Source organism: Cibotium barometz, chromosome 26 (assembly GCF_041138505.1).
Source record: "Cibotium barometz isolate CiBa-2024 chromosome 26, ASM4113850v1, whole genome shotgun sequence".
Taxonomy (NCBI): Eukaryota; Viridiplantae; Streptophyta; class Polypodiopsida; order Cyatheales; family Cibotiaceae; genus Cibotium; species Cibotium barometz.
This window is the reverse complement of record NC_141071.1, coordinates 55,271,160-55,298,318: the sequence shown is the minus strand read 5'-3', so window position 1 is coordinate 55,298,318 and position 27,159 is coordinate 55,271,160. Positions and strand designations below refer to the sequence as shown.

General features: G+C 38.4%; 1 protein-coding gene across 1 annotated transcript; it reads left to right on the top strand.

The window, feature by feature from the left end:
* Positions 1-6,974: 6,974 nt before the first annotated feature.
* Positions 6,975-9,729, top strand: LOC147624115 (mitochondrial phosphate carrier protein 3, mitochondrial-like). Its single transcript, XM_086820778.1, has 6 exons — positions 6,975-7,488; positions 7,933-8,294; positions 8,410-8,453; positions 8,534-8,748; positions 8,982-9,106; positions 9,340-9,729. Exons 1-6 carry the CDS (start codon positions 7,162-7,164, stop codon positions 9,368-9,370), a joined length of 1,104 nt encoding a protein of 367 aa, XP_086676904.1. The 5' UTR covers positions 6,975-7,161; the 3' UTR covers positions 9,371-9,729.
* The last annotated feature ends 17,430 nt before the right edge of the window (positions 9,730-27,159 follow it).

Here is a 27,159-nt window from a genome sequence, read left to right as displayed (position 1 = left end):
CAAAACCAAACCCGAAAAAACTTCTTTTACCCGGAAAGCACGGGCGATTCCACCAGGATAACTCTTTACTCTAACGTAGTCAAGACCATTACTGATCAAGCTGATCCGACTGCACCTATAAAGATACTCGGTCAGATCAAGGAAGAAACTTGCACTTGGATCATTGGGATCAACGCTTTTTTCCCCATCAAGAGGCACAGCTGTTGATTCCTATCCATAGAACAATAACTAGCATATAATTACACACCTCATATACAACCACTGGCAAAGCTCCTTTTGAGATTGTCTATGGTAAGAAACTTCCAACTCCAATTACTAGACTTTCTCATGAAGTTTCAACGGTCGATGATTTTTTTGTGACTCATAACCGAATTTTGGCTAAAGCATGTGAATCTATTCTTATAAACCTCAACAAGCTTACACTAAACATGCTAACAAGCATATCTAAGACCAAAGACTTTTGAGAAAAATGATTTAATTTGGCTTCGCATAGAAAAGCGCAGACTAAAGTTTATTGAGAAACATCGAGCCCCATTAAATTATCTCCACGATTTTATGGGTCTTTAAGAATAGATGCTAAGATCAACGACAATGCTTATCGTTTGTCCCTTCCTGACCATTGGAATATTCATAATTCTTTTCACATTACTCTTCTTAGACCCTTTAAAAGGTACACCACCTTCTACCCCCATTTATGATGACCCACCTCTCTTAGAGGCTAATACAAAAATTTTAGTTCCAGAAGCAATTCTTGATCGTGAGCAAACTGCAACTCGCAATGGTAATGTTTATGTCAGATATTTGATCAAGTACAAGAATCATCATGTAAAAGAATCTCAGTGGATTCCAGACCATGCCCTTGCTACACACTCTGCCCTGATCGACTCCTTTCACAGATAGTTGCAGTAAATTTTACACTTGGTATTGAGACTGGTGTAATCGTGTGAAGGTCACCGATTTCAGGTATCACACGATTGTTAGTTTATTTTGGTATTTCATATTAATATGTGTGAAGGTCACCGATTTGAGGTATTACACAATTCTTTCTTTTGGTATTTGGTGGCAATGGTATGTGTGAAGGTCACTGATTTGAGGTATCACACATGGTTATTTTTCCATGCAAAGGTCACCGAATTGAGGGATTGCACAAGGTTTTAATATTATGGATTTCTGTGATGGATATTTTGAACTTCATATTTACTTTCATGTAAAGGTCACCGAATTGAGATATTGCACATAGTTGTTTAAATATGTAAAGGTACCGACTTTGAGGTATTGCATGTTTAGCAACTGAGGACAGCTGCTTTTCACCAAGGAGGAATGTTGGAATTATTCACATTATTTGAAATTTATGGATTTATTTGATGGATATTTATTTTATGTGTAAGCGAGGCTGATCACCTCTAACTTGTCACATATTTTGAGCTTATATTATATTGTGAATGTCAATGCAGATTAGTGGTAGGGTTAGTGTGTGGGATGTGCATAGATCGATTGGGCTTGCTTCGACAGAAATCTATTGACACATGGTGCGTGGCGATTAATTATTCGACAATGGCAATGAAATTTTATGTACACATTAGTGTGCAACGTTTTGATATATATTAGTGAACCTTATAGTGTTCACCCTTTTGTATTTAGGCTTACGCAAGCCCAATGTGGATATCCATATTTTTGGCTCTTGCCTTTTATACAAGGATATATATTTAAATACACCATGAAGAGGACATGAGCCACTCTCATGGTGGGGGAGATTTAACCCATTCTTGTGTCACGTGCATAGCTTTCTTCTATTTTAAGCTTGTGTAGTTCTTTCGAGTTGATTTTTAATAGAGGGCTAACCATGAACTTCCAATAATAGACCTCTCAGCAATCCAATGATTTTCTCAATGTTTCTTGCTAGGCTCGCATGCTTCACTTCTTCATGATTCGAACCAGGCTCACACGACTATACTAGCCTTAGTATAATCCTAAATTTAAAAGATCTTAAGATTTTTAATCCACTTTGTTTGCATGCGCTTTTTTCGATTTGCTAGATGACTACGCCTGCTTCTTCTTTGATGTGTTGCTCTTCAACAATACTACTGGACTTAAGCACTTTCTTTGCTTCTCCCATCAAGCTGTCATTGGATGTTGGCCTCTAATAATAGCCCGGTGACTACTAATTACTGAGACTCTTAAAGCCTTCCACTATAAGGCCTATTAGCCTTAACCTCTAAAAAACTTCAAAGATTTTAAAAACGCTGCCCTGCTAGCTCCATCCCCCTATAATTCACCATGGTCGTCTTTTTAACCAAGCTCTAATACCAATGTTAACAAAGCTTGAAGCCCAGAAATCAACTAATTGATTATGCCTGGCATATATATACACTTTTACAAAAGCAAACATGCTTTTCCTCAAAAACACTAAAGCGTGCTTTTGGTAAAAAACCAATGACCTAAGGCATTGAGCCTTGTTCTCATGCTTTATGCCCAAATCCAAGGTATCAACTTTATAATAAACTTTGTGGTCATTGACTTACCAACCAAGGGTACTTATCCTCTCATCCTAAAAAGGCCATGGCAGGGCACAGATAGCATAAAAGGTTTTAGTAGTAGGCAAGTTAATCCACTTGAGGTAGGAACAAGGGATAGATATGGAAATAGAGGAGATAAGATATTGACAACAACAATGCACCCTCCACTAATAAGTTAAACCAAGAGGTGGGATCAACCAATAAGTTAAACCAAGAGGTGGAACTCAATGTGGGAGTAAGCCAAGATCATGCGCTACCATTGGACTTGAGTGATGAGAACCCCTTTTGGGATAGTTGGGAGCATTGGAGGATCTGTCTAGTAATATGGTAGATGCAGTGGAGACAGAGAAGCAAAAAGATGACACAAGAAAACCAAAAAAGGGAATCTAGGGAAGATTAAGAAACTAAGCAAAGAGAAGGACAAGAGGGAGGTACATAAGATGAAGGGCTTCAAGAACTTCAGAAAGAAGTTAAAGGAGGGGACATATTTGACTTTAGTTCCCTTAGAGGAATTTCCACCACAATGGGAGGAGGAGAAATTGGGAGACTGAGAAAGTGGGAGACTTCATGATAAGTGCACCACCTTGTTATGATCCAAGATGTTAGAAGAGGCTGAAACCAACACAAGAATAAGGAGCTACTACTTGGAACATATCAAGATGAAGCCAAGGAAATTAACTTGGCAACTAAAGAGGACCCAACTAGTCCAACCAAGTAGCCACATGGGTATGGGAGGATTAATAACTCCTCAAGGAGGTGACTGAGTTTATGAACGAGCACAAGCATGTCTTTACATGGTCATACAAGGACATTTGAATCTTAATTGTTTATTTCTTGCTCGAGATGACTTATGGGTGTCTCTAGCCTCCATTTTGTTATAGCGAAGTGCTTATGCTTCTTTTTGGGCCAGCAATGTTTGACCCAATGTCCAACATTGACATAGTAGATACATTTCTTAATTTGCTTCTAGTTGGATAGAAAGCCTTTCTTGCATTAATGTACCAAGCTGGTTGTATGGAACCCATTGCCCTGAAATGTTTCAACTAGCAATGTTGTACTCATGAGGTTGTGTGAGATTTTGTTATCTTAATTCTCAGCTTTTGACTTGAGAATCAATGTCTTGCTCACTCACAAAACGTTAATCCTTGAACTAACTGTGAGGATGTCACTTTCGAGTAAAAAGCTCACATATGTACATATGAATCTCTTCTTATGCTCATAAAAGTGTGATTATAATTGGAAAACATTTGGCTGCAGTTGCATCCCCCTATATGAAGCAACAATGTGAAACAAGTCTAAAAGCAATCCTGTGTTGTGAACAGCCTCTTGTAATGGATCGTATATCTAAATAGAGCTTTAATGTTTAAGCTTAGTATACGATGGTGTCAATATAAAACTTTTTGAAAATGAAAAACAATGCCAAAAACCAGTAGTCCAGATGGTGAAAGTGTTTGAGTGCCTCTTTAAGCTCGTGGGATCGAGTCTCCTCTAATGATACTGTGAGGCACGTATAGTAGTAGTAGGTAGTGTGTGTTTATTGTGTGGTGTTCAATTCCAATCATCTAAAAGAAAAACAATATTTATTTGGCTTTTTTTCAAAGAGAAAAGATGACATGCACTTCAAGGTTTGTGCTGATCTACTAATTAGAGACTCTCTGTGAGGGAGATTGATATATATTCGAACACACACACATTCCCACATCGCGTATCTGATGGCATCGAACCCCAGTCCTCTCTCGACTACGCGCCTGTGGGTCGTTCTCTAAATAAATTATGGGGGGAAAATTGGCCAGAATCCAAATGGAGTAATTTTTTTCAGAAATTATGGAAACAACAGGGCCTTGCGAACTTCAAAGTTTTTCTATGGAGTGGGGGGCTCTTTCTCGTGGTGAGAAAAACTCGATGACAGGAACATGGCATATCCCCTATGCAAGAGGTGCCTAGCAGCTATAGAATCAGTTAAACATCTCATGATTGAATGTTCTTACAGTTAAAACTTTCTAACATGTTTTCAAAGTCTTTTAAAAAAAGTTTGTTTTTGAAGAGTCATTTAATTTTTGGGGTTTTTAATATCCAATCCTGCAGGAGCATGAAGTCACTGTAAACTCTATTAGATATTTTGTGCTGTGGGAGATTTGGACTAAAAGAAATAAATTTATCATTCAAAGGAAAATCATTAGTGGTGGTGGGCTAGACAGAGTGAAAGCTAAAGCTCTCACTACCCTAATTCTGTTTATTAACTCAAGAAAGTAAAACTCTTTTGCATGGAAAACCATAGAATTAAGGTGTATTCAATTCTTAAACCTGTTAAGCTATTTGTCTCAGATGACGATGCATGGGTGATGGCTCACTTAGTTTGTGAAGCTAACTAATTTTTGGGTGGAACTTGTAGAAGGATGCAGCCCTATGCCAGGATTTAAAGATTAGTGGCAATCAAACTATTCACTTTTTGGAGTGTCTGTTTGTAGAGAGGATATTTATGTAAGTGTGTAGTTTGATTGAACATTGGGACTCTCATGTCTGAGCCATTATGTACATATTTTCTTATCCTTTTTCTTTAATTTTGTTTTCATCCTTACAAAAAAAAAAGAATACTATATTGATCCATAAGAAGAGTACACTTATCTCGACCTTTGAAAGGAAGAGTACATATGTTCGGGAAGAAAGAGTAGAAGTATTGACCTATCAAAAAACAAGGACATGTCTAACTATATAAGGAAGGGTGGAGAACCTTCATGAAGCAAATACTATAGCTTTGTGCAGCAAAATATACCATTGAGCACCAAAAATTGTTCATAATGCCACAATCGTTTAGCTTAGTTCTTTGTCTAAATCATTTAGCTTTTTCTTCATGCTAAAAAAATCCCTTCTATTAAGAAAACTAGTGGGCTGACTCGTGCTTCGCACGGCTCCTCAAACCTCCAAATTCTACCCCAACCTCCTCGACCCTCCTCCTCCTTTTCCCGAACCTCACACACACACATCCCTCTCTCTTCTCACATACGCTCCCCCACATAGAAACTCTCTCTCTCTCTCTCTCTCTCTCTCTAACATACATGCATGCACACACACACACACACACTCTCTCTCTCTCTCTCTCTCTCTCACACACACACACACACACACGTAAAATGTATATTATATATAATATTATGATTTATTATATTTAGACACATATACCTATATATACATATATATACATGTGTATTTATAAAATAAATAAACACACACATACACATATAATTTTAATTCATTAAATTTTAATTAATATTAATGCGTGGTGAAGTGTACATATAATGTGTTTTATCTTTTCTTTACAATAAGAGAGAGAAAGAGAGAGGTACCTACATTGAAGTTTTCATCAAGAAGCTCCAGAGGAGACCCCTGTTTTTTCTCTCAAGAAAATCATTAGATAAGAAGGGATAGTTCTCCTTTCAAAAATTGAAATGACATGAGATGAGAAAATTTAAATTTGAGAAATGGGCAGCGTGAATCTCTCTTGTGCTTAATAGAATACATAGATATAGAGATGGCTTCCCTTTTTTACCCGTTCCTCCCCCTCTCTCTCCCTGCCACATTCCACTCCTGTGTGATAATTACACTCCCTCCCTCCCTCCCTCCCTCTCTCTCTCTCTCTCTCTCTCTCTCTCTCTCTCTCTCTCTTTGTTATATGTGTGTCCACACTCCTCCCCCTCCAATTTGGATTGCTAATGCAAGGGCAACAGGAGCAATTTGTTGCGTATCATAACAACTCTCTATTATTCTTCATATTTTAAATTCCTAGAATTATTGAACAACCCCAAAGCTAGGGATTGGAAGGAAGTAGACCCATTATAGACATGGGCCCATATATTATTTAGCTCATGGCTCTTAATCCTTTCACATTGAGTTCTTAATCATGGGGCCATATATTATTTGGCTCAAGGCTCTTAATCATTTCACATTGAGTTCTTTATCATGAGGCCATATATTGTGGTGGGAAGGTGGATTACTCCACCGGCTCACACAAACTACTCCCGTCACGTAGCTCACTAGCATCGAACCTGGCACCCAACTGTTCTACCACTAGACTACCACATGAGGCCATATATTGTAAATGGCACTGTGCTACATTGTGCTACTTTGAACAACATCGTTTAGTTTTTAGGGGTCTTTATGGAATATTACTTCCGGATTCCTAAATACACAATTTAAAAAAAAGTTTTTTTTGCAAGGAGCACATCATATATATTCGTGTTAATTTTTTAATTTTTAATTTTTAATTTTGGGCCAGAGTATATTCGTGTGCAGCTTCTTGTAATTTGTAAAAACCTACTTTATGCTTCTGTTGTTTAGTTTCACAAAATAGATAGTAGAACAGGTCCAAACCAAAAGTCATTAACGGTGTGATTAAGGCCCTAAACGGGCACTAACGCGTAATTAGGTCCCGGGGCGCCCTCAAGAATCGGCGCCAATGCAAGTGTGACTGTTGGCGTCCTCATTTCCTCCACTGCTAAGTTGAGGCTTCCTTACTCGGCAAACCAGGCTAGGGTTTCGCTTCTGCACGCAGTTTACGGTGCGGCTTGCTCTCGCAAGCCATTTCTAAGGGTTTCTGAACAAATCAGGTCTTCGGATCCATAGCCAGATCCTCTGCAAGCTTTGAGCTATGGCGCCGTCCTCCCATCAACGCCCCCAGCCCTTGCTTCCTAACAGCCTCTACACGGCCCCGGGCCTCGCCTCCTCGTTTGTCCGCTCCATCGCTGGCCGCTCCCTTGATGTGGTGGAAAGGCCTCGCCTCGCCCCGCCGGCTTCTGCTCCAGAAGCCATCGTGGATCGTCGCGCCTCCTTCACCATTCCGGCCCCGAGCGAGCCTGGCAAGATCGCCATGTATTCACCGGAGTTCTATGCCGCCTGTACCGTTGGTGGCATCCTCAGCTGTGGTCTCACGCACATGGCCGTCACTCCTCTTGATCTTGTTAAGTGCAACATGCAGGTAAGCAGATCTTTACCGTCGCCTTTGTCTGGTTGGAAGGAGCCCTCGCCATGGTTTTGCAAGCGAGTTGTTTCTTTTCTTTGTCTTGCAACTTAATTATGCGTTGCTTTCGAGTTTAAAGTTGGAGTATTGTTAATCTAGAACCGTCCAATGGATCGAGGGCTCGAATGCAGCCATTATATTAACGGTCAGTTCTAGTACATCATTGAATGTAGTAGTTTTGTAGGTTTAGATCCTTCACTTGGCCTGACTTAGTAACTTCTACTTCAAGAACAAACTGTCAGGACCATTGAAATAGGTATCTAAACCTTCATGGCGCGGGGGTTTGGCCTTTTGTCTGATTTTTCTCTCTGCTAACGAGTGCATTCTCCCTTAATATAAGAGCATTGGTAGCGGCTATCCTAAGTTCTGCAGCTATCTCACCTTTTTTCTGTATGTGAACAGATAGATCCAACTAAGTATAAGAGTATTGGCAGCGGATTTGGTACTCTGCTGAAAGAACAAGGGCCAAAGGGATTTTTCAGGGGCTGGGTACCAACTCTCTTAGGTTACAGTGCACAGGGTGCCTGCAAGTTTGGATTCTATGAGTACTTCAAGAAGTACTATACTGATCTGGCTGGCCCTGAAAATGCTGAGAAATATAAAACCCTCATCTATCTGGCAGGGTCAGCTTCAGCTGAATTCATTGCAGATATTGCGCTGTGTCCTTTTGAGGCCGTCAAAGTCCGAGTACAGACCCAGCCGGGTTTTGCAAGAGGCTTATCTGATGGATTTCCCAAGTTTGTTGCATCTGAGGGTTATGGAGGGTACGTTGTCTCAGTCGTGACTGTTGATTCCATGTTGTTTCCCTTTTTTTGGTCCTTAAGTGGTCTATATTTTGGTGTGCTGCGTTCATGAGTCTATTTTTTGCATTTGTGGCAGGTTGTACAAGGGCCTAGTACCCCTTTGGGGTCGCCAGATTCCTTGTAAGTGTGCTATGCACGGCTACTGATATCTTGGATTTCTTTGTTCAAACAGGATTGTTCTAATATCTTGTTTTCTGCAGACACAATGATGAAGTTTGCATGCTTTGAGAAGACTGTGGAACTGCTTTATCAGCACGTGGTTCCAATTCCCAAGAATGAGTGCTCAAAGCCTACTCAACTTGGAGTTAGTTTTGCTGGGGGCTACATTGCAGGAGTCTTTTGTGCCATTGTTTCTCATCCTGCTGACAACCTGGTGTCTTTTCTAAACAATTCAAAGGGTGCTACCGTTGGTGATGTAAGGGTCCTCACAAGTTTAATTGAACTTTATAGTACTGTCTTGATTTTGAGTTTCTTGATGAAAGGGGGCAGGCAGTATTGCTTTGAATCTCCCAATCCCCGCCCTTGCCCTCTCTCTGGTCCCTGCCAGCACCAAAAAATACATTTCAACCACAATTTTGAGTTTACTACTAGCTCTTAATATTTTTAAGACCTCTAACTGGTCTTTTTGTTGAATTAATCTTTGTGAAGGCTGTCAAGAAATTTGGAGTTATGGGGTTACTTACACGTGGTCTACCTCTCCGAATTGTGATGATCGGTACTTTAACTGGAGCACAGTGGGGAATATATGATGCCTTCAAGGTCTTTGTGGGATTGTAAGTCTCTCCAACCATGCAGATGAGCTTGTTGTAAATCTGCCATTTTCTGCTTGTTGATAGACGTTGGCTTCACATATGCTATCTTTTCTGAGATCTTTTTTGGATGTAGCGGAGGTCTATTATGCTTATGGCTCTTTTTACTTTAAGGTCTTTTTTGAATATAGGGGAGGTCTATTATGCTTATTGTATGCACATTTTAAGCTTATGGACTTTCTATCTTCATCTTGCAGGCCAACTACGGGAGGGGTTGCAAAGAAGTAAAGCTTATTTAGCAGCTTCAAATTTGGCCATTTTTGCCATTTTTTAAACTTACTGATCAGAATTTCAGGGTGCGTGCCCTGCATTGCGTTAAGTTTTAAAGTAACAATGATTATATGCTTTTGAATGCATGAAGTTGGGTAACAGCTTCACAAGCCTTGAGTTTACGCCTAAGTATGAGATTCCTGTTACTGCCTTTGTTTTCTACCTATGTGGAAGAGTGCAGGAAGTCATTAGTCCTGATTTTGTTACACATTTTTGGAAGACTGATAAAACGCTAGGATATTCTGAAAACAGCAGTCAGATGCTGTCACAGGCTGTAGTTATCACCTTTAATAAAGGAGACCAATTAGCAGAGACCATACCATGATTGCTCCTTGTCTTTCCCAAGGTTATATTAGTTTTTGTGTTTTATGTTCAGTATTGTGTCGTCTATTCTTTGGCAGGCTGCTGATTGTTTAATTAAACTAGCTGTTTATGTTTGGAAGTCATTGCATTTGTATCTTTGTCCTTACGTAATCACCTAAAGAAGCTCGATTTAAGTGTACAATCGGTCTGTGTATTCTTATGGCTTCCAACATAGTTGTAGCTGTCAATCTGACTGTGCAACTGTTCTGGACCAAGCTCAATTTAAGCGTACAATCGGTCTGAACATAGTTGTAGCTGTTGATTTGACACTGCAACTGTTCTGCACCTGTGCAACCCTGGAAGAGCCAATGAAGGTTTATGGAATTGTAGTTTGTATGACAGATCATGGCGTGAGTTGTGAATTTCTACCATATCACACATGCCATTAACCGAGTATTATTAACACGACGTCTCTGGAGTCTTTAGTCTAGCTCTAATGTGATGTAATTTCTAGCTAGCTGCTTGAGTTCCACCACGGTCACCACGACCTCCATGCTAACCTGTTTGTCTGGAAGAAGACCCAAATGTTTCCTACTTTTGAAAGGTCATCTTCCAACAAAATGTATTACGTTATTTTCGATCTAGAGTACGGTAACGCATGAAGATGATTGATTGATGAATCTTTTGAGTTGCCTTAAGACGGGGGTTTTCTTCTACAGATTAAGTTCATGAAGTATCTGGGCATTTGTATAATTAGGTTAAATCTTGATGCCATAATAAACTCAAAGTTGCTTTAATTAATCAGCGGCAGCACCTGATTAATTTTTACAAGGTTAAACCTAAGGTCAAGATAACGTTGACCTTGCAGCCCTGCACAATCCCCTACCTGCGTTCCTGCGGCCACAACCACGCCCCCCACCTGCCCACCCCTCCACCAAAACCACCTGGTCCTCCTGTGCAGCTTACATGCACTTGGCTTTTCGAAGAAAACCTCATGCAACAACAATTCTCCACCCAGCCCCCCCTCACCCCCATTGCCCTAAAGTGCTCTTTGTAGGGCCCTATCACCCCTTAAGCTCTCACAAGTGGCACATGTGTGCGAGAGAGCTGCATGCTCTTGTTCGCTAGAGCTTCCTCTGCAGTAGCTAGGGATTACAGGGAGTTGCATGATGCTATTCTCAGGGTCGCCATGAAGCCGTGCTATGGAAGCACGATGACTTACTTCTTTGCACAACCCTCTTGAATATATGTAGGTCATGCAACCCTCGTGAATATATGTAGGTCATGCAAAAAAGCCACTTGTTAAAATGATTACTTCTTAGGGTTTTAACATTTGGGTACGTATGTTTCTCACTAGATAAGCATCATGCGAAAACCAAGCATAAACTCATCTACCCAACCATCCTCAAGCCGAAGGGATGCACACATGAATTACAATGAAGTACCTCATATCTTGTGAAATGGCAAAAGAGTAGATACAATTCCTTTGAGTGTATTCCATGCCTCTATTATATAGGAGGATTAAGTGACTCTTGACTCTCCATTTTTCATGTGTGACCTTTGGATGCCTGACTCTAATCTCAATCCTTAAGGTTAGTCCTAACCCATGTTTCACTAGAGCTTGTTCTCATGCGTTCATGCTCACAAGCTTAATGTGGGTTAGCCTCCTAGTATATGCATATAATATACTTTTTCTTTCTCAAAACATTACACTTTTGTAATGAAAAGAAAGAAATTTGCGTTCAACATTCTCAACGGGCTCCCAAGTCGAATCTTCTATTTCTCTATCTTTTTACTTGATTTTAACCTCAAGGATTAGTCGACTGCGAAGTTTTCTTTCCTTGACTTGAATTCAAGAACTTTTTTAGGTGCATATAGAACATAAGATAAATCTTCGACTTCAATGAGTTCTTGAGGAGTAACTGTGTTTTTCTCACCTTCCAGTTTCTCTTTTAATCTACTGACATGAAAGACTGGATGAACTCTAACATGTGGAGGCAGTTTTAGTTTATACGCAACCTTGTCAATCCGACGTATTAACTCGAAATGGATCATAATATTTAGGAGATAATTTCGAGTATTTTTCTGTTGATAAAGTCTGAGAGTCTTTAGGAACTTTTAAATAAACCAATGCTCTTGGTTTAAAAGGCAGAGGTGAGCATACTCTATCAGTAGATAGATTCTCGACTTTTGGTTAGCATTTCTTGCATATCACGTAAGAAATCCCTCGATGCATCAAGCTCAATGTCCTTAAGACCGACATTAATAGGTGCCTTGGGTTGATACCCATACATAAGCATGAACGGACTAAAATTAGTAGCCGTATGTTTAGAACTGTTATAGGTGAATTTCATCATTGGAAGATACTTTTCTCAATTTGATGGTTTTTCAGACACATGCATGAAGCATATTTTTTACAATCTGATTCACACGCTCTGTTCATCAGACTACGGATGATTAGAGGAACTTATACTCAAAGTTATTTTTAATTTTTTGAAAACTTCTTCCTAAAAATTAGCCGTGAACTTAGAGTCCCGATTGCTCACAATATCAAAAGGTAGACCATATAGTCTAAACATTTACTTGATAAATTGGTAAGCCAATTTCGAAGCTTTAATTGTAGTCTTTGTGGATAAAAACCTAGCCATCTTTGTCAATAATATACACGACTACCCAAATGGCATCATGACCCCTGGTGGCTGGTACGTGGAAGTCCCGTGAGATGAAATCCATGGAAATACTTTTCCACTTTCTAGACGGAATATCCAAATGATGTAATAATCCAATAGATTTAAGGCATTCAGCCTTGTTTATTTGACATTGATTACATCGGACCATATAACTCTGAATAAAATCTTTCATTTTTGGCCAATAAAATGTCCTTCTAACTAAAGCCAAGGTACGCTGTATGCCAAGATGTCTTGTTGATGGTGCATCATGGCACTCAAATAGGATTCTTAACTTAATTTCCAGCACATCCGGCACGCAAACCTTATCATTTCGGAATAAAAGACTATTCCGAATAAAAAATTGGTTGGCTTTTCCTTTTACCAGGTTTTGATTACTTTAGAGTTAGACCCTGATTTGGTCAAATTCTAATATTTTCTAAAGAAAATATCTGTGCTGCATTTTTTCCTGAATGAATCGTACAAGTTAGAGGTAATCTTAGTGAAGCAAAGTTCATTAACTTCACCAATTCGACTCAATGTATCAGTAATGCGATTCAAGCTACCTTTCCCATATTTAATCTTGAAATCGAAGTCTTGCATCAACTCAGCCCATCTGGATTTTTTACCCTTTAAGTCCGGTTGATCACAAATATACTGTAAAGACTGATGATCTATCAAGACCATAAACTGAGACCCGTAAAGATACTATCTCCATGCCTTTAAAGCATAAATAATTACATACAACTCTTTCTCCTGAATTGGGTACCTAGTGTGTGCATTGAGTTTCTTACTCTCGAAGGCCATAGACTTCCCATCCTGGAACAAAGCTGCGCCTACTGCAAAATCACTAGCATCAGTCTCAACAATGTAAGGTTTGCTAGGATCTGGCAAGGCTAACATAGGAGTATCTCAAACTTTATTTTTTAAAATCTCGAAAGCCTCTTGTAGCTTATCATTCCACACAATTGAAGAATTGGACTTCTTATTTTTACCTTTAAGAAGATTGGTAAAAGGTACAGTCAACTTTAAATAATCCTTAACAGATTTTCGAAGAAATACCACAAAACCGAAGAAAGATCTTAACTGTTTGACCGTACAAGGTATTGGCCATTCCAAAACCTTTTGGATCCGATCCAAATCTATACTCAAGCCATCCCGAGAGATCTTATGACCAAAGTATAACAATTCCTTTTTAAAGAAATCACACTTAGATAATTTATAATACAGTTTTTCCTTCCTGAGCCTTCCTGAAACCTCTTTAAGATGACTCTCATGCTCATCCAAAGTTTTGTTGTATATCAAAATATTATCTAAGAAAACTACCACACATTTTCCTAACAGATCTCGAAATATATCATTCATCATCTGTTAGAAAGTTGTTGGTGCATTAGTGAGATGACCAAAGGGTAATACTAAAAATTCATAATGGCCATATCTTGTCCTAAAAGCAGTTTTAGGCACATCTTCCTTTTTGCTATACGGATCTGATGATAACCAGTTTGCAAGTCAAGCTTTGTAAAATACTTAGCTCCATGCAACCTATCAATAAGATCATCTGATCTAGGCAATGGGTATTCATTTTTAATTGTAATCTTGTTAAGACGTTCGTAATCAATACACATCCTCCAGGTACCGATCCTTTTTCTTAACTAAGAGAACTGGTACACCCCAAGGAGACTTACTTGGTCTAATTTGATCCATCCTCAAATATTCAGCTAGTTGTTTGGCTATATCATCCTCTTCAGATTGTCTAAGCCGATATGGAGGAATACTAACAGGTTCCGCTCCTGGTACTAGCTCTATTTTATGGTCCACCTCTCGTTTAGGAGGTAATCCATGACATAACTCATCAGGAAATACATCCTGAAATTCACTTTTAATGGAACTTAAATACTTTAATTTTCCAAATATCTAAAGAAACAATGCTTACATCAAAATGAACATATGAAGACATTGGATCCATAACCAACTGGAAAAGTTCATAGTTAAAACATATCTTTCATCAATTCCAACTCATTGATAAAAGTTTCCTTGGGTACAACAATGTTTTCTTTAAGAGTTAAAAGGCTTCCATTGTGATGGAAAGACATCAAATGTTTGACCTAATCAATAAAAAAATTCTTATTTTTGCTATGAAACCATTCCATTTTCAAAATTATATCTAAGCTCATGACATGAAAATCAAGCCTATCTGAGTACAACTGGATGTCTAACGGTAGTTTTGATGTCTTCTTGTCTCAAAATTGGACTTGTCCTCCAGCAATCCTGACCTTGTACATGTGATCATTCTGCATGGTTTCTCGCTTCATCCTCTGTACCACAATATTGTTAATAAAATTGTGAGTATTTTACCAGGATCAAACAAAATATGAACTTGATGTCCTTTCACTGATCCATAAACACGAAATAATTCGTTTGGACCATAAACGTCTTTACTGAAAGTACAATCTGACTAAAAATTACTTTTTGGATGTTTTTATTGCCCGAAAACCATTCAAACCAGGTTTATATCAGTTTTCTTACGAGAAAGAGCTTTTCCATGGTTTTCTTCATAGACAAGGCTATAGGAGTTGTGGAGATTACTCATGGGATGAACGAGTGTTTCTTGGACTTGGACATAGAGCTTGGACATGGAGAACCTGGGCATAGAGCTTGGACATGGAACATGAAGCTTGGACATATAGCTTGGGCATGAAGCTTGGACATATAGCTTGGGCATGAAGCTTGGACATGAACGTGGAACTTGGTTATGGGACTTGGACTTGGACTTGGATTTGGATTTGGATTTGGATTAATTGGACTTGCATTCATTGGATTTGGATTTGGATATTAGATTTGGTACTGGCTCGGTGAGAGATACTTGTGGGTCATCCTCGTGGTGTGCTTGGCATTATAGATCTCGTGCCTTGACATCGACATTGACATCGACATCGACATCGACATCGACTTGGATATTCTACATCAGCATATCTGTTTGTTTTGTATTCATTGATTGTATTGATCCTGGCCAGCATTCCCGTGCATTGTTCTTAAATAAATTTCAAAAAGGGGACGGGGCATGTTCCCCGCTCAATGTGGTGTACTGTGCAAGATCCCTATGTCCTTCTATCTCTCCCCTTTGTCTCTATATCTTTATCTCTTGGACACGTGGTTGAGTCTGTCACTCACGGCATGCCCCGTTGGGCCTACAATGGTATCAGAGCAAGATTTCTCTTGAAGAAACTTTCTTGGAGTGACGGAACCATGTCGAGAGAAGAGGGAAACCAAGGGTCTAATGAAGGGAACAACTATGAGACCAATACAGGACTTCAGGATGGGAATCAGGGTTATCAGAAGAGTACCATGACTTTCAGCAGGGTTCCTTCAAGATGCGTAATATTGACTTCAAAGAATTTACCTTGAAGTTCTATAATGTGTACAGATTTCTTCGGTATGAACTTTTTCGGTAGTACTGCCTTTTGACCAGGCGCCGAAGTTATTGTAGCTCCATTCAAAGGATAAAATTTCTTTGGATGGCCTTTCTTCTTGCATTTAAAGCATGTAAGATTTTCCTTATAAACTTTGGTTTTTTGCTGGTGTTGTCCACCATTTTTTGGTTTTGGTGTGAAAATCGAATTTCTTTTCTGTCCACTGTTTGAATAAGTGAACGTGGATTTCTTCTCACTTGATGCTGGTTTTGATGAATTGGTGCCAACCATTGTCTTGTGGTGAAAAACCTGAGCAGCTTGAATAGCATCCTCAGTCGTTTTAACTTTGCACTTCTTCACCTCGTATATTGATAATCACGAGATAAACCAGCACAAGGTATGATCATCAGACTTGGCTTTGGCAGCCAATTATCTAAACTTTTGCACATAGTTATCAAAAGACTGATTAGCTGTGTTATTTTTAACTAGCTTGGCAATAACTTCAAATTCATCCTCAGGTTGGACAAACTCCTTTTTGAATGCATTTTCAAATCCTTGTGCCAAGTAGTGGGAATAGAATCTTCTTTAAGATCCTTCCACCAAGTCCTCAAAGCTTTTTCCTTCAACAATCCTTGTGCCATCTGCAGTTTTTGCGCATTAGTGAAAGGGTGAAAAGCAAAGTGTGTAGTCCACCTATTAAGCCATGCATCCACACATTCTTGTGTCTTCTCCTTCTCCTCGCTATACACCTTTGGTGCAAAAGACGGAGCAACTGCTTTGGTAGTAGTAGGAGAGGTGGCTAGAAGAGCTTTCTGTAGAGTCAAGATTTGCATCTTGATTCCATCTCATCATGGCACTTTGCTATTGTAGCCTCGAGACGTTGTGTCACCTCTAAAAATTCGCTCTTTGCTACCGCCTTCTCTTCTTCTTCATGGAACTTAAGATCTTCCCTTCCAGAGTTGGGATGATCACTCATGTCATCGACATTGTCATTGACCGAAAAGTCAATATGGGCTATAGTAGATGAGTTCTCTATGAATTTGGATTATACTTTTCTTTACCCTTCCCTTGACCCCTTTTGATCAAAAGTTCTAGCAAGTTAATTCACTATCAACTACACATAAGAAAAATGCTTCAATTAGCATTTGGTGGCTAGATATTGGAAAAAAATCATGAAAACACCATCTAGAATCAATCCAAACAGAAAAACTATTAATACGAAGCATGCTCGCATTAATAATATGCAAATAATACGCATTTATCTAGTGTGAGTACATAAAAACTTACTGGAACACCAAATAATCCTCGAAAATAAAAAATTCTCGAGAAAAAAGAATTACCATAATTTTTTTCTATTTTTTTCTAATTTTCTAGGACCTAAAAATATACTAATTTTGAATTCCACCAAAATCCATCTTATGGCACTCCAAACCTATATTTTTCCAAAAAATTTTTAGCAAATAAATTTACCAAAATACCATTGATATTTTAAAAAATATCAATTTCTAGGATTTCTAAAAATATTTTCTAGAATTTTTCTAATTTCTCTTGAGAATCCCATCGTTCACGAAATTTTTCAATTCCGCTCGACAATTCCCAAATCCAATGAAAATTCATAAATTTAATGAATTTTCTAATCTTTTTTTGGATAAAAATAGATTTTTAAAGGAATTTGAATGATCACGGGTGTCCGAATGGACACACCACATGTCAATCACCAATTCTAGATTTTTCAAAAAATTAAAATAACATTTGTCTAATTTTTTACTAATTTCTAAGAATTTTTAATTTACCCCGAACACATTAGAATACGAACGGTCCAAAATTTCGGAATCCCAATGGTCTTCCTGGAATGCGAAAAGCCAAGAGTTTTGGGAAAATGAAAAGACAAAAGAAATCAGAATGTGAAAGGTCAAAAGTTTCCGGAATCCGAAAGGTTAAAAAGTTTCCCGGAATTTGGAAGATCAACAGGTTTCCCAGAAATTGGAAAGCCAAAGGGCTCCAAGAAAGAATTTTCAGGAAAAATTTCAGAGAAAAAAAAATCAAATCTCTTTTTTTAAAAGCTTTTTTTGAAAAGCTTACAAGTTTTTTTTAAAATAAAAAAAAACTCATTTTTAACATTTTCAAAAAGCTTTAAATTAAACCTTTTTTTAAAAAGCTTGAAATTAACGAATTCGGGGGAGGGGGGTATGCGCTAACCCGCTTGTAAAACGAACCCCTCCCCCCCGCGCGTGCGCAAGCATGAGAGAGAGAAAGAGGAGGAGAGCTCCTCTCTCCTCTCTCCTCTCCTTCTTCTCCATTTCTACTTTCTCTCTCTCTCCACCCCCTCCTTCTCTGTTAACAGAGAGGAGGTTGATTAAAATTTTAATGAAACCTCTTTAATCATAATTATAACTTAACTATAATTAATGTTTAATCAAATTGTGCCTTCTAAGAGGCGTTCACACACGCGGAAGAGAGAAATAGAAAGAAATTCTAGATTTTAAGGGAATAAAAGAATTTTACGTGCACGGGAGGGAACCCAATGCATCAATTGGCTATCCCACACTGCATTTCAGCAGAAATTTGGTAGAAAATTGATAGCATCTTTGCGGAAAACCCGCCAAAATGTATAAAAAATATATTTTTAACCATAAAAATGCTCTAAAAATTTCTAAATAATTAGAAAAAATTTTAAAAAATTATAAAAATTCAAGGAATTCATTCTACCAAGAATATCTTAAATAAAATGTGCAGTATTTTGATAGAAATTCTATAAATGCTTATTTTAAACCAAGATTTTTTTTTAAAAAAAAATAGCATTGAACTCTCGAAATTTTCGCACATTATCGATTCATCCATTGAAAGAAGAAACACATGTTCCAACCGCCATATCGATGATCCACATGCGTAATCACCAAAACAAACCAATAAAATAATATTTTTTATTCAGTAAATATTAAAATTTACTTTAAAAAATACTAAAAATTAAAATAAGAAAGAAAAAATAATAATTAACTAGAGATTGCTCTGATACCACTGTTAAAACACTAAGATCTCTCTAGATAATCATCATGCATAAACATGCATAAACCAGGCATAAACTCATCCACCCAACCACCCTTGAGCCCCAGGGATGCACACATGAATTACAATGAAGTACCTTATACTTTAACCTTAATGTTCCATACCACCAAGAGGTATGACTCCAATCCAGCAGCACCCAGCTCTAGTATAAAATGGCAAAATATTAGATACAATCCTCTACACAAGAGAACATCCCTTAAGTGTGCCCCATGCCCCTATTATATAGGAGGGCTCTCAAGTGACTCTTGACTCTCCATTTCCCATGTGTGATCCTTGGATGCCTGACCCTAACCTCAACCCTTAAGGTTAGCTCTAACCCATGCTCCACTAGAGCTTATTCCCCATGCTCCCATGCTCACAAGCCTAATGCGGGTTAGCCTCCTAGTATATGCACATAACACCAAACTATTAATACCAAAAAAGGTTTTACTACATAAACCTTTGAAAGCATTGTCTCTCCTCATTGCTCAAACTAATCAATTAATACTAAAAATTATTTTGGGTGCTTATAATTAATATCAAAAATCATTTTTGATTAATTTTGGAGGTGCACATTCATTCAAACCTATTAATCAAAAATTTTTGGAGGTGCATATTCATTCAAACCTTAGACTTGAAATCTTACGAAGTCTAAATCAAAATACAAGATTGCAAATTGTAAGGTTCAAAGAAATAAAAAACTCTTAAGCGTTGCAAAAATAATCAAATTGCCAAGTAAAGCAAAATGACATAAACAAATTGCAATAAGAAAAGTGTATCTACAAAAAAAAGCAAACAAGTTATTTATAAAGATTACGAAGTAATTACATTTGTGGAAATGGAAATGTAGCACATAACACTACACAAAACAAGCTTCTTCCTCAAGGCCAACAAACTTGCAGAGGCACAAATTCATCTCTATCCACGATGCTTTTTTGAATTTATATGCCATCTCCCATACAGATAGATAATGTGCTCTAGTCATGCGGTGATTGGGCTTCTTGATCATCATCAATGACTATGGGATTTGCATGAGTCCCTGATACTGTACTATCATTGCTGTGTATATTTTGGAGTCCATCACCATCGTCACTTTCATCCTGTTCATATTCTCTATTTGCTCTTGCATTCACGAGATTGAAGTATCTAGCAGGAGGAGAATCCGTAAAGAAAATCTCTTCTAAGTCTATGCAATGGGTGAGGTGAGAGAGCTTCATAACTTTCCACGTTGCTGCAGAAGATCTTTTCCTGCTCATACCTGCGCCAATCTTTGGAATTATCCATGAGGTTGTTGGGTAGTACTTTCTGGTGCGGACCATTTTGAGGAGAGTGCTTTTTGCAAAGAAGCGCCAAGCTTATTTGCTATGTAATTATCCATGTATACATATACTCTCTCAAAAAGATTGACAGGGGACAAGCACACTTTATTCTTTAAGTTAGTTTGTCCATATAAAGCGTATAGCTGACATCCTCTTGTTATCTCAGCAGCGGCATATATATTGTGCGAGAAAAACTTAAAGTGTGGTTTGTGCAAGTCTTTCATACAATAACCTACCATGCCTCTTCAAAGGTGTGCATCTTAATCTGTCTAAGACCTCTACACATAACTAATCCACCCTCAGGCTTGAGATGAAATCCCATCCTAAATATCTTTTTATAGTTTTGCCTATACTTATGAGGGATGGGGCCATCAAACTGACAAGCATATAAAAGTGCAAGTGGTTTAAAGTGCCACCCTTTTCCAGTGCTGCAAAGAGAACTTACCCACCCTTGCCCTCGGGGGGTTCACTATATGTAAACTCTCTATATCAGGTGCGTTTAAGGCCTAATTTAAAAACCCCTTATCTGTAAATTTTTCATGAATAAAACACCTAATGGTCCTATGGAATACGTGTTTACATATTTATATCTATTTTTCTCAATCTCTCCCTTCTCTATTCTATATATTCCCTCTTCTTTTCTAGTCACACACAGATTTTGAGACATAAATTGGGCCCTTGTCTCTTCCTTTCAACTAAATAACCAATGAACACACACTTCTCAGCTTTAGGTGCATACCACTCATTTCATTAATACTACCACGATGATCGAACCACTAACTAGGTATTGCCTCAAGCCTGACTATGTAAAGTTTTATTGTTGGTGCACAGTACACCGTACAAGTACCACAAAGTTCGTGGAACAAGCTAATTATAATGGAGAGACATTTATGTATGCACATTATCGTAACAATCCCACGAGCTCTTTACCGGGTTGCACCGATCGTGTCATCATTGATGTCAAAGACCCAAATGCCAGCTATGCCTTTGGATATCAATGCATCTCTTTCAATACTTTTTGATTGAATGCTAAAGTAGGCAGAGGATACACCATCCTTGTAATAAAGTAACCCCCTTGCTATAATTTCTGAGCCACATGGGCTACCCCCTCGAGGCTCAACAAGCAAATGCTCCTCCTAGATATCCATAATCCAATCCCTATCTACTCCATTCTGACAAATTCCTCCAGGGGTTCCAGCATGATAATTTAATATCTCCATTCCCAATAGTAACTCTGACGGATACTTCCCAAAGCTTGGTTTTTTTATCTGCCGTCGAGAAAAAGATGGAATTTTGTGCACGGAAGGCTTCGAGTAAGCTTTTTTTTTTTTTCACTATGCATTGGTTTTTTTCCTTCCTCATCTTGCTTTGTGGATCCTTCAAAAAAATGGATGCAACATAGCAGCACATTAAAAGGTGCATATCACTTGAAAGCTATGTACTGCTATGTTGTATTATTATTGTTTTTAAAATTTCTTTTCTACGTTGTGGGTGCATATTGCAGGAAACACCGAGCTAATGCATATTGTCAGTGAATGGACCGTCAGACATGAGGAAGACAATGGCATCCAAAAACATAGAAGGAAAAAAAACAATGAACGAAACCTCATGAGGAATGACAAACTGTAAGAAATGTTCAGTCACTGGAATTGTTACAGAAAAGAGATGCATGAACTTGCAGTACATATTATCACTACCATGAATGAAACCTCATGATCAACGAAGAACTGTGAGAAATATTCATTCACTGGACTTATTATAGAAAGAAGATGCATGTAGTAAATGAAGCAGAGCTGTGGTTATACTACAGAGCTCTTTGGTTGATTGTCCTCCCGAGTGTCCTGCTAGAGTTGACGGACGACAGTCATCGAACGGGAATGGTGAAGGTCGGTGGTATGGCATGCAGAGACACGTGTAAAGCTAAGAAAACCTGTAAAGCTAAGAAAACGTTCTGGATGCGAAAGAAATTAATAAATGTAGAGAAAACGTTGTGGGTGCATATTGAATGAAGCTTGGCATATTGTTTGACAATGATGTTGTGAGAATTAGCAAGTTTCCACCTCAGTGTGATTTTGTCAATCGATATGAAATGAGGCAATGGTTTTTTCTTAACCGCATAATATACTACGAGTGAGTCTCAATAATGTTTTCATCTTCTTTTGTATCCCAACCTTTTTTAAAGTCACATGTCGAGAGCTCTGCTAGCACTTTTTTTGAAAACCTATATGGTTAGGGTTGTATGTACTTTAAATTTTTGCAACTTGCAATTGTTGCAGTTTTGGTCGGTTCTCCCCATACGTCCAAATGTGTAACATCCAATGGTCTTGCATTAATGTGCTTTTCATGCTATGAAGTATGCTTGCCCTACTTATAAGTTGGCATGCTTCACATACTTTATGCATACCACATCAACCTTAAACTTCAGCAAACTTGTACAATAAAACAACCTTTATGATTTTTGAAGTCTTCCATAAAATATCCTTGAGAATTGAACCTCACTTGTAGACCTTGCTCAACCATCTATCAAACATAAATAAAGTTTTTTGTAATATTTGGAACATGGAGTACATTTGCTAAGTATATTTTTTTATCTTGCATAGACAATGGCACTTTATCAACATGCGCAAGGGGTGCACAATATCATCACATGTTTTCATATATTCTAGTTTTTTTAATTTTTTCATATATCTTGTTCACTAAAATGAACATTCACCTTGCACACGAGGGGAAAAGGAGAGAGGTTAACTCCTCGATGTGAAGCCACTAGGGGATCACTTCACCAACCACTACTTGTGTCACGCAATTGGAGCTTCCATATGCTCGGTGGAGAGCAAGGAGAGAAGGAGCTATGAAAATCTCTACCTCTACCTCAATGCCTGCATAGGGGCAAGGAGGGTGAAAGAAAGAGAGAGATAGAGAGGAAGGGAATGGAGAGAAGATAGAGAGCATCACCTAAAAGCACACACCCAAAATCAAACAAGCAAGCATGCATAAACACACAAGCTCACAACCATCCCCACACACAAGAGCAAGAGAGAAGAAGAAGAAGAAGGCTCAATATGATAATGGGATTGTATCCTTTTCATATTTCTTCAAGTTACTTATATATAAGAGTTCACTTTTTACAATGGCCGGTTACCCATTTGACAATTGGGGGCGTAAAACTAGTTATCTAGCTCTATGTACATCTAGGCTTTCTACCTCATGGCTAGCATTACACATGTCATAAGCTCGGTCATCCCATATCTTTTTTACATGAAGCACTTATCATGGTTTTACATAAAAACGTGTTACATGAAGTGCAACCGCGCTTTTGTTCAAAAATAGTTGGAGTAATGTTAACCACTGTGGTTAACAAACCCCCTCTCTAATTCGGGTCCGTTCTTGGAACCGGCAATGAAGCTCAGTGGCGCGGAGGTTGTCTAGAACACTATCTCCATCAAGTCTTTAAGGGTTTGGAGTCGTTAGGTTAGCATCCATTATATTTTCACATAATACTTGAAGACTTGCTTGAGTCTACGGCCCTTGTTGATGTTGAATGCGAGGCCTTGGGCTCCATCATAGTGATGCCATGTAGGGAATTTGGCCAATAAGGTGATGATGAGATTAAAGAAGCAGATGGTGGCAATGATGGATGGATCAGGCACCTACTCGTATTTGGCATTGAAGGTGATCATCTGAGTGATCAATCACTCACTGCAAGGTGTTTTCGACGACGACAGTTCCGAAAATTTTTGGTTTAGAATTGTCTCTGCTTGAAATTTGTTCTTGCACTGCACTAGTACTTTTTGGGAGTACAAACAATGTTTGCACATGTATTTCTTATCTTGGGTGTATGTACATGTACTCTGGTCACATCTGGTGATGTAAAGGTTGTGCTAAAGTAATGTTGTAGTAGTTACATAATATGTTAAAGGTTGCATACAGAAATTATTTGTTTGTAGGTTTTTGGTTGTTGAGAAGCTAAACATGAACATTCTCCATGCTTGGGACTATGTCATAGAAGACAATGAGGAGCCTTTAGAGTTGTCTAAAGAGAATGCCACTCCAGTAGATATAAAGGCATTCAAGGACTGGAACCAAGGTGCAAGGAAAGTCATGTATTGGATTTCAATAAATGTCACAACAAACACAATGATAAGACACATACACGATGCCAATACTACAGTAGTTACATGGTAGAACCTGGTGGTGCAGATATTTCAGACCAACACAAAGGTAAGGAAACTACACAGCTAAAACAAGAGCTACATAATGTGGAGAAGAAAAGCATGTCTATCAATGAGTATACTTTAAAGATCAAGGGTATTGAATCCCTTGGGTCTATCAATGTATCAGTAGAGTGGAAGATGATGAATTAGTGAGTGTCTATCTGAAATATCTGCACCTGGTGGTGCAGATATTTCAGACCAACACAAAGGTAAGGAAACTACACAGCTAAAACAAGAGCTACATAATGTGGAGAAGAAAAGCATGTCTATCAATGAGTATACTTTAAAGATCAAGGGTATTGAATCCCTTGGGTCTATCAATGTATCAGTAGAGTGGAAGATGATGAATTAGTGAGTGTCTATCTAAACGAGCTTGGCAAAGAGTACAAGCCATTTAAGACCTCCACTGTAGTTAGAGAGAATGTTCTTAACTTTTGGGACTTAGTGTCTATGCTGATCATAGAAGAAAAGTCTCTGGGTGAGGACTCTTCTTTACAAAATAAGAACACATCAGAACAAGTCTTCTACTCCAATTGAGGAAGAGGCAGAGGTAGAGGCCAAGGTGGTGGTGGCTGACATGGAAACCAGAATTATGGACAATGATTTGCCAGCAACAGTAGCAATCATGCACAGGTGGAAGAGGCTAGTCTATAGAGACAGGGGGAGCCAAAGGGGCTGAGGTGATTGGCAAAGAAATCAGAGTGCAAATAAAATAGAGTGCTATTATTGTGGCAAACTAGGGCACATAGCAAATGACTGCTTTAAAAAGCAAAATGACATTAAAAGTGGAAAGTTACAAAATGGTACAAAAGCAAAATGACATTAAAAGTGGAAAGTTACAACATGGTAACTATGTAGCACCTAGTAAACAGAGTGGTGACAACAATGAGAAGCTGTTTGTGATGCAGCACATGCTCAGTTCTACAAAACAAGAGACGTGTCAATATATCTAAAGATATATGGTATATGGATTCTGGCGCCTCTAACCACATGACTAGTCATGGGTGAATGGTTTAGACACATGCAAAAAATGGAAAAACCAGGCTATGTAAAAACAGGTAATGACACTCCGCATCCCATTCCGCATGTTGGTAAAGTGCCATTGTCTATGTAGGATGGTAAAATGAAGTACTTGGTCGATATACTTCATGTTCCAAATATTACAAAAAGAACCTAGTTTCTGTTGAATAGATGGTTGAGCAGGGTCTGCCAAGTGAGGTTTAATCCTCAAGGATATTTTGTGGAAGACTTAAAAAATGAGTGTCGCTTGGTTGGGTAACATAAATGGTAGGATGTTTACTTTTGGATGTGAACATGCTTGAGGTAATAGGCGGCCATGTTTTCTCATAGAACAGGTGTCATTGTAGATGTTGACATATGGCACAAGTGCATTTGTCATATGAATATACAACGGGATGAAGTTTATGCAAGCTCAAAATATTATTGCAAATTTGCTAAAGTTTAAAGTTGATGCTATGCATAAAGTTTGCTAAAGTTTAAGGTTGATGCTATGCATAAAGTATGTGAAGCATGCCAAACATGCTTTCCCACATGAAAAGCGTGTCAGTGCAAGGCTATTAAATGTTATATATTTAGATGTATGGGAACCGACCAAGATTGCAACAATTGTAGGTTGGTGGAGGTTTTATGTTACATTCATTGATAATCACACTAGGAAAGTGGGTTTATTTCATGAAGGAGAAAAGTGAGGTGTTTGCTTACTTTCAGAGATTTAAAGTCTTGGTTCGAGAAGGAAAAAGGGATACAAATAAAATGCCTGAGATCAGATGGTGGGGGAGAGTATTTATTAAATGAGTTAAGTGATTTCTTGAGAAAGTAGGGAATCAAGAGACAGTTTACATGGAGGTACACTCCGCACAACAGAATGGTGTTGCAGAAAGAAAAAATAGGCACATTGTAGAAATAGCACATGCCTTGATGTCTGAAAAGAATATGTCACAATTTTTTTTGGGCAGAAGTAATAACAACTGATGTATACATTATGAATAGGACCCCCACTGCTGTAGGTGTTCATGGTATGATGCTTGAACAAAAGTTTATAGGCATCAAACCAGATGTGTCTCACTTGAAAGTGTTTGGGTGTATTGCATATGTGCATATTTCTGATAAAGTGGGAACAAAGTTGGATCCAAAGGTAGAGAAATTCATCTTCATTGGTTATGCTTTGGACTAGAAAGGTTATAGATCATATAACCCTACCACTCGTGAGATGCAAGTAAGTAGAGATGTTCTTTGATGTGATGAGCTGGTATATACTAGCAATAAAGGTAATACAAGATGGAGATGTAAGAAGTACTGATGCTGCACCACATGTACAATAGCTGGTATACACTAGCAGTGAAGGTAATACAAGATGGAGATGTAAGAAGTATTGATGCTGCACCACATGTACAATAGCAATCACATGCGCTTAGTAGACCTACAGATTTCTTTAGTATTGGATCTAGTGTAAGTCCATGTTCAGGCAGGTTGATGATACATGGAGGTACACATGTATCACGTTAAGGGAAAGAAAACGTAGATCAACCTTTTGTGCATGATTGCATGTCACTCATATGTGGATGGCGACTCTAGTGGCTATGAGAAGAGACTTGATGAAGATCTTGGCATTCCGTCTGTGGTTATTCCTGGTGTAAGAAAAACCAAGGCTATTTTGAGGACACCTAGCAGTGATCTAGGTGTACGCATGTCTACAAGGGTTATGTACCCTATTATTGAGAGGTTGAGATATGATGGATATACAATCCATCATTATGCTTACATGGTTAAAGC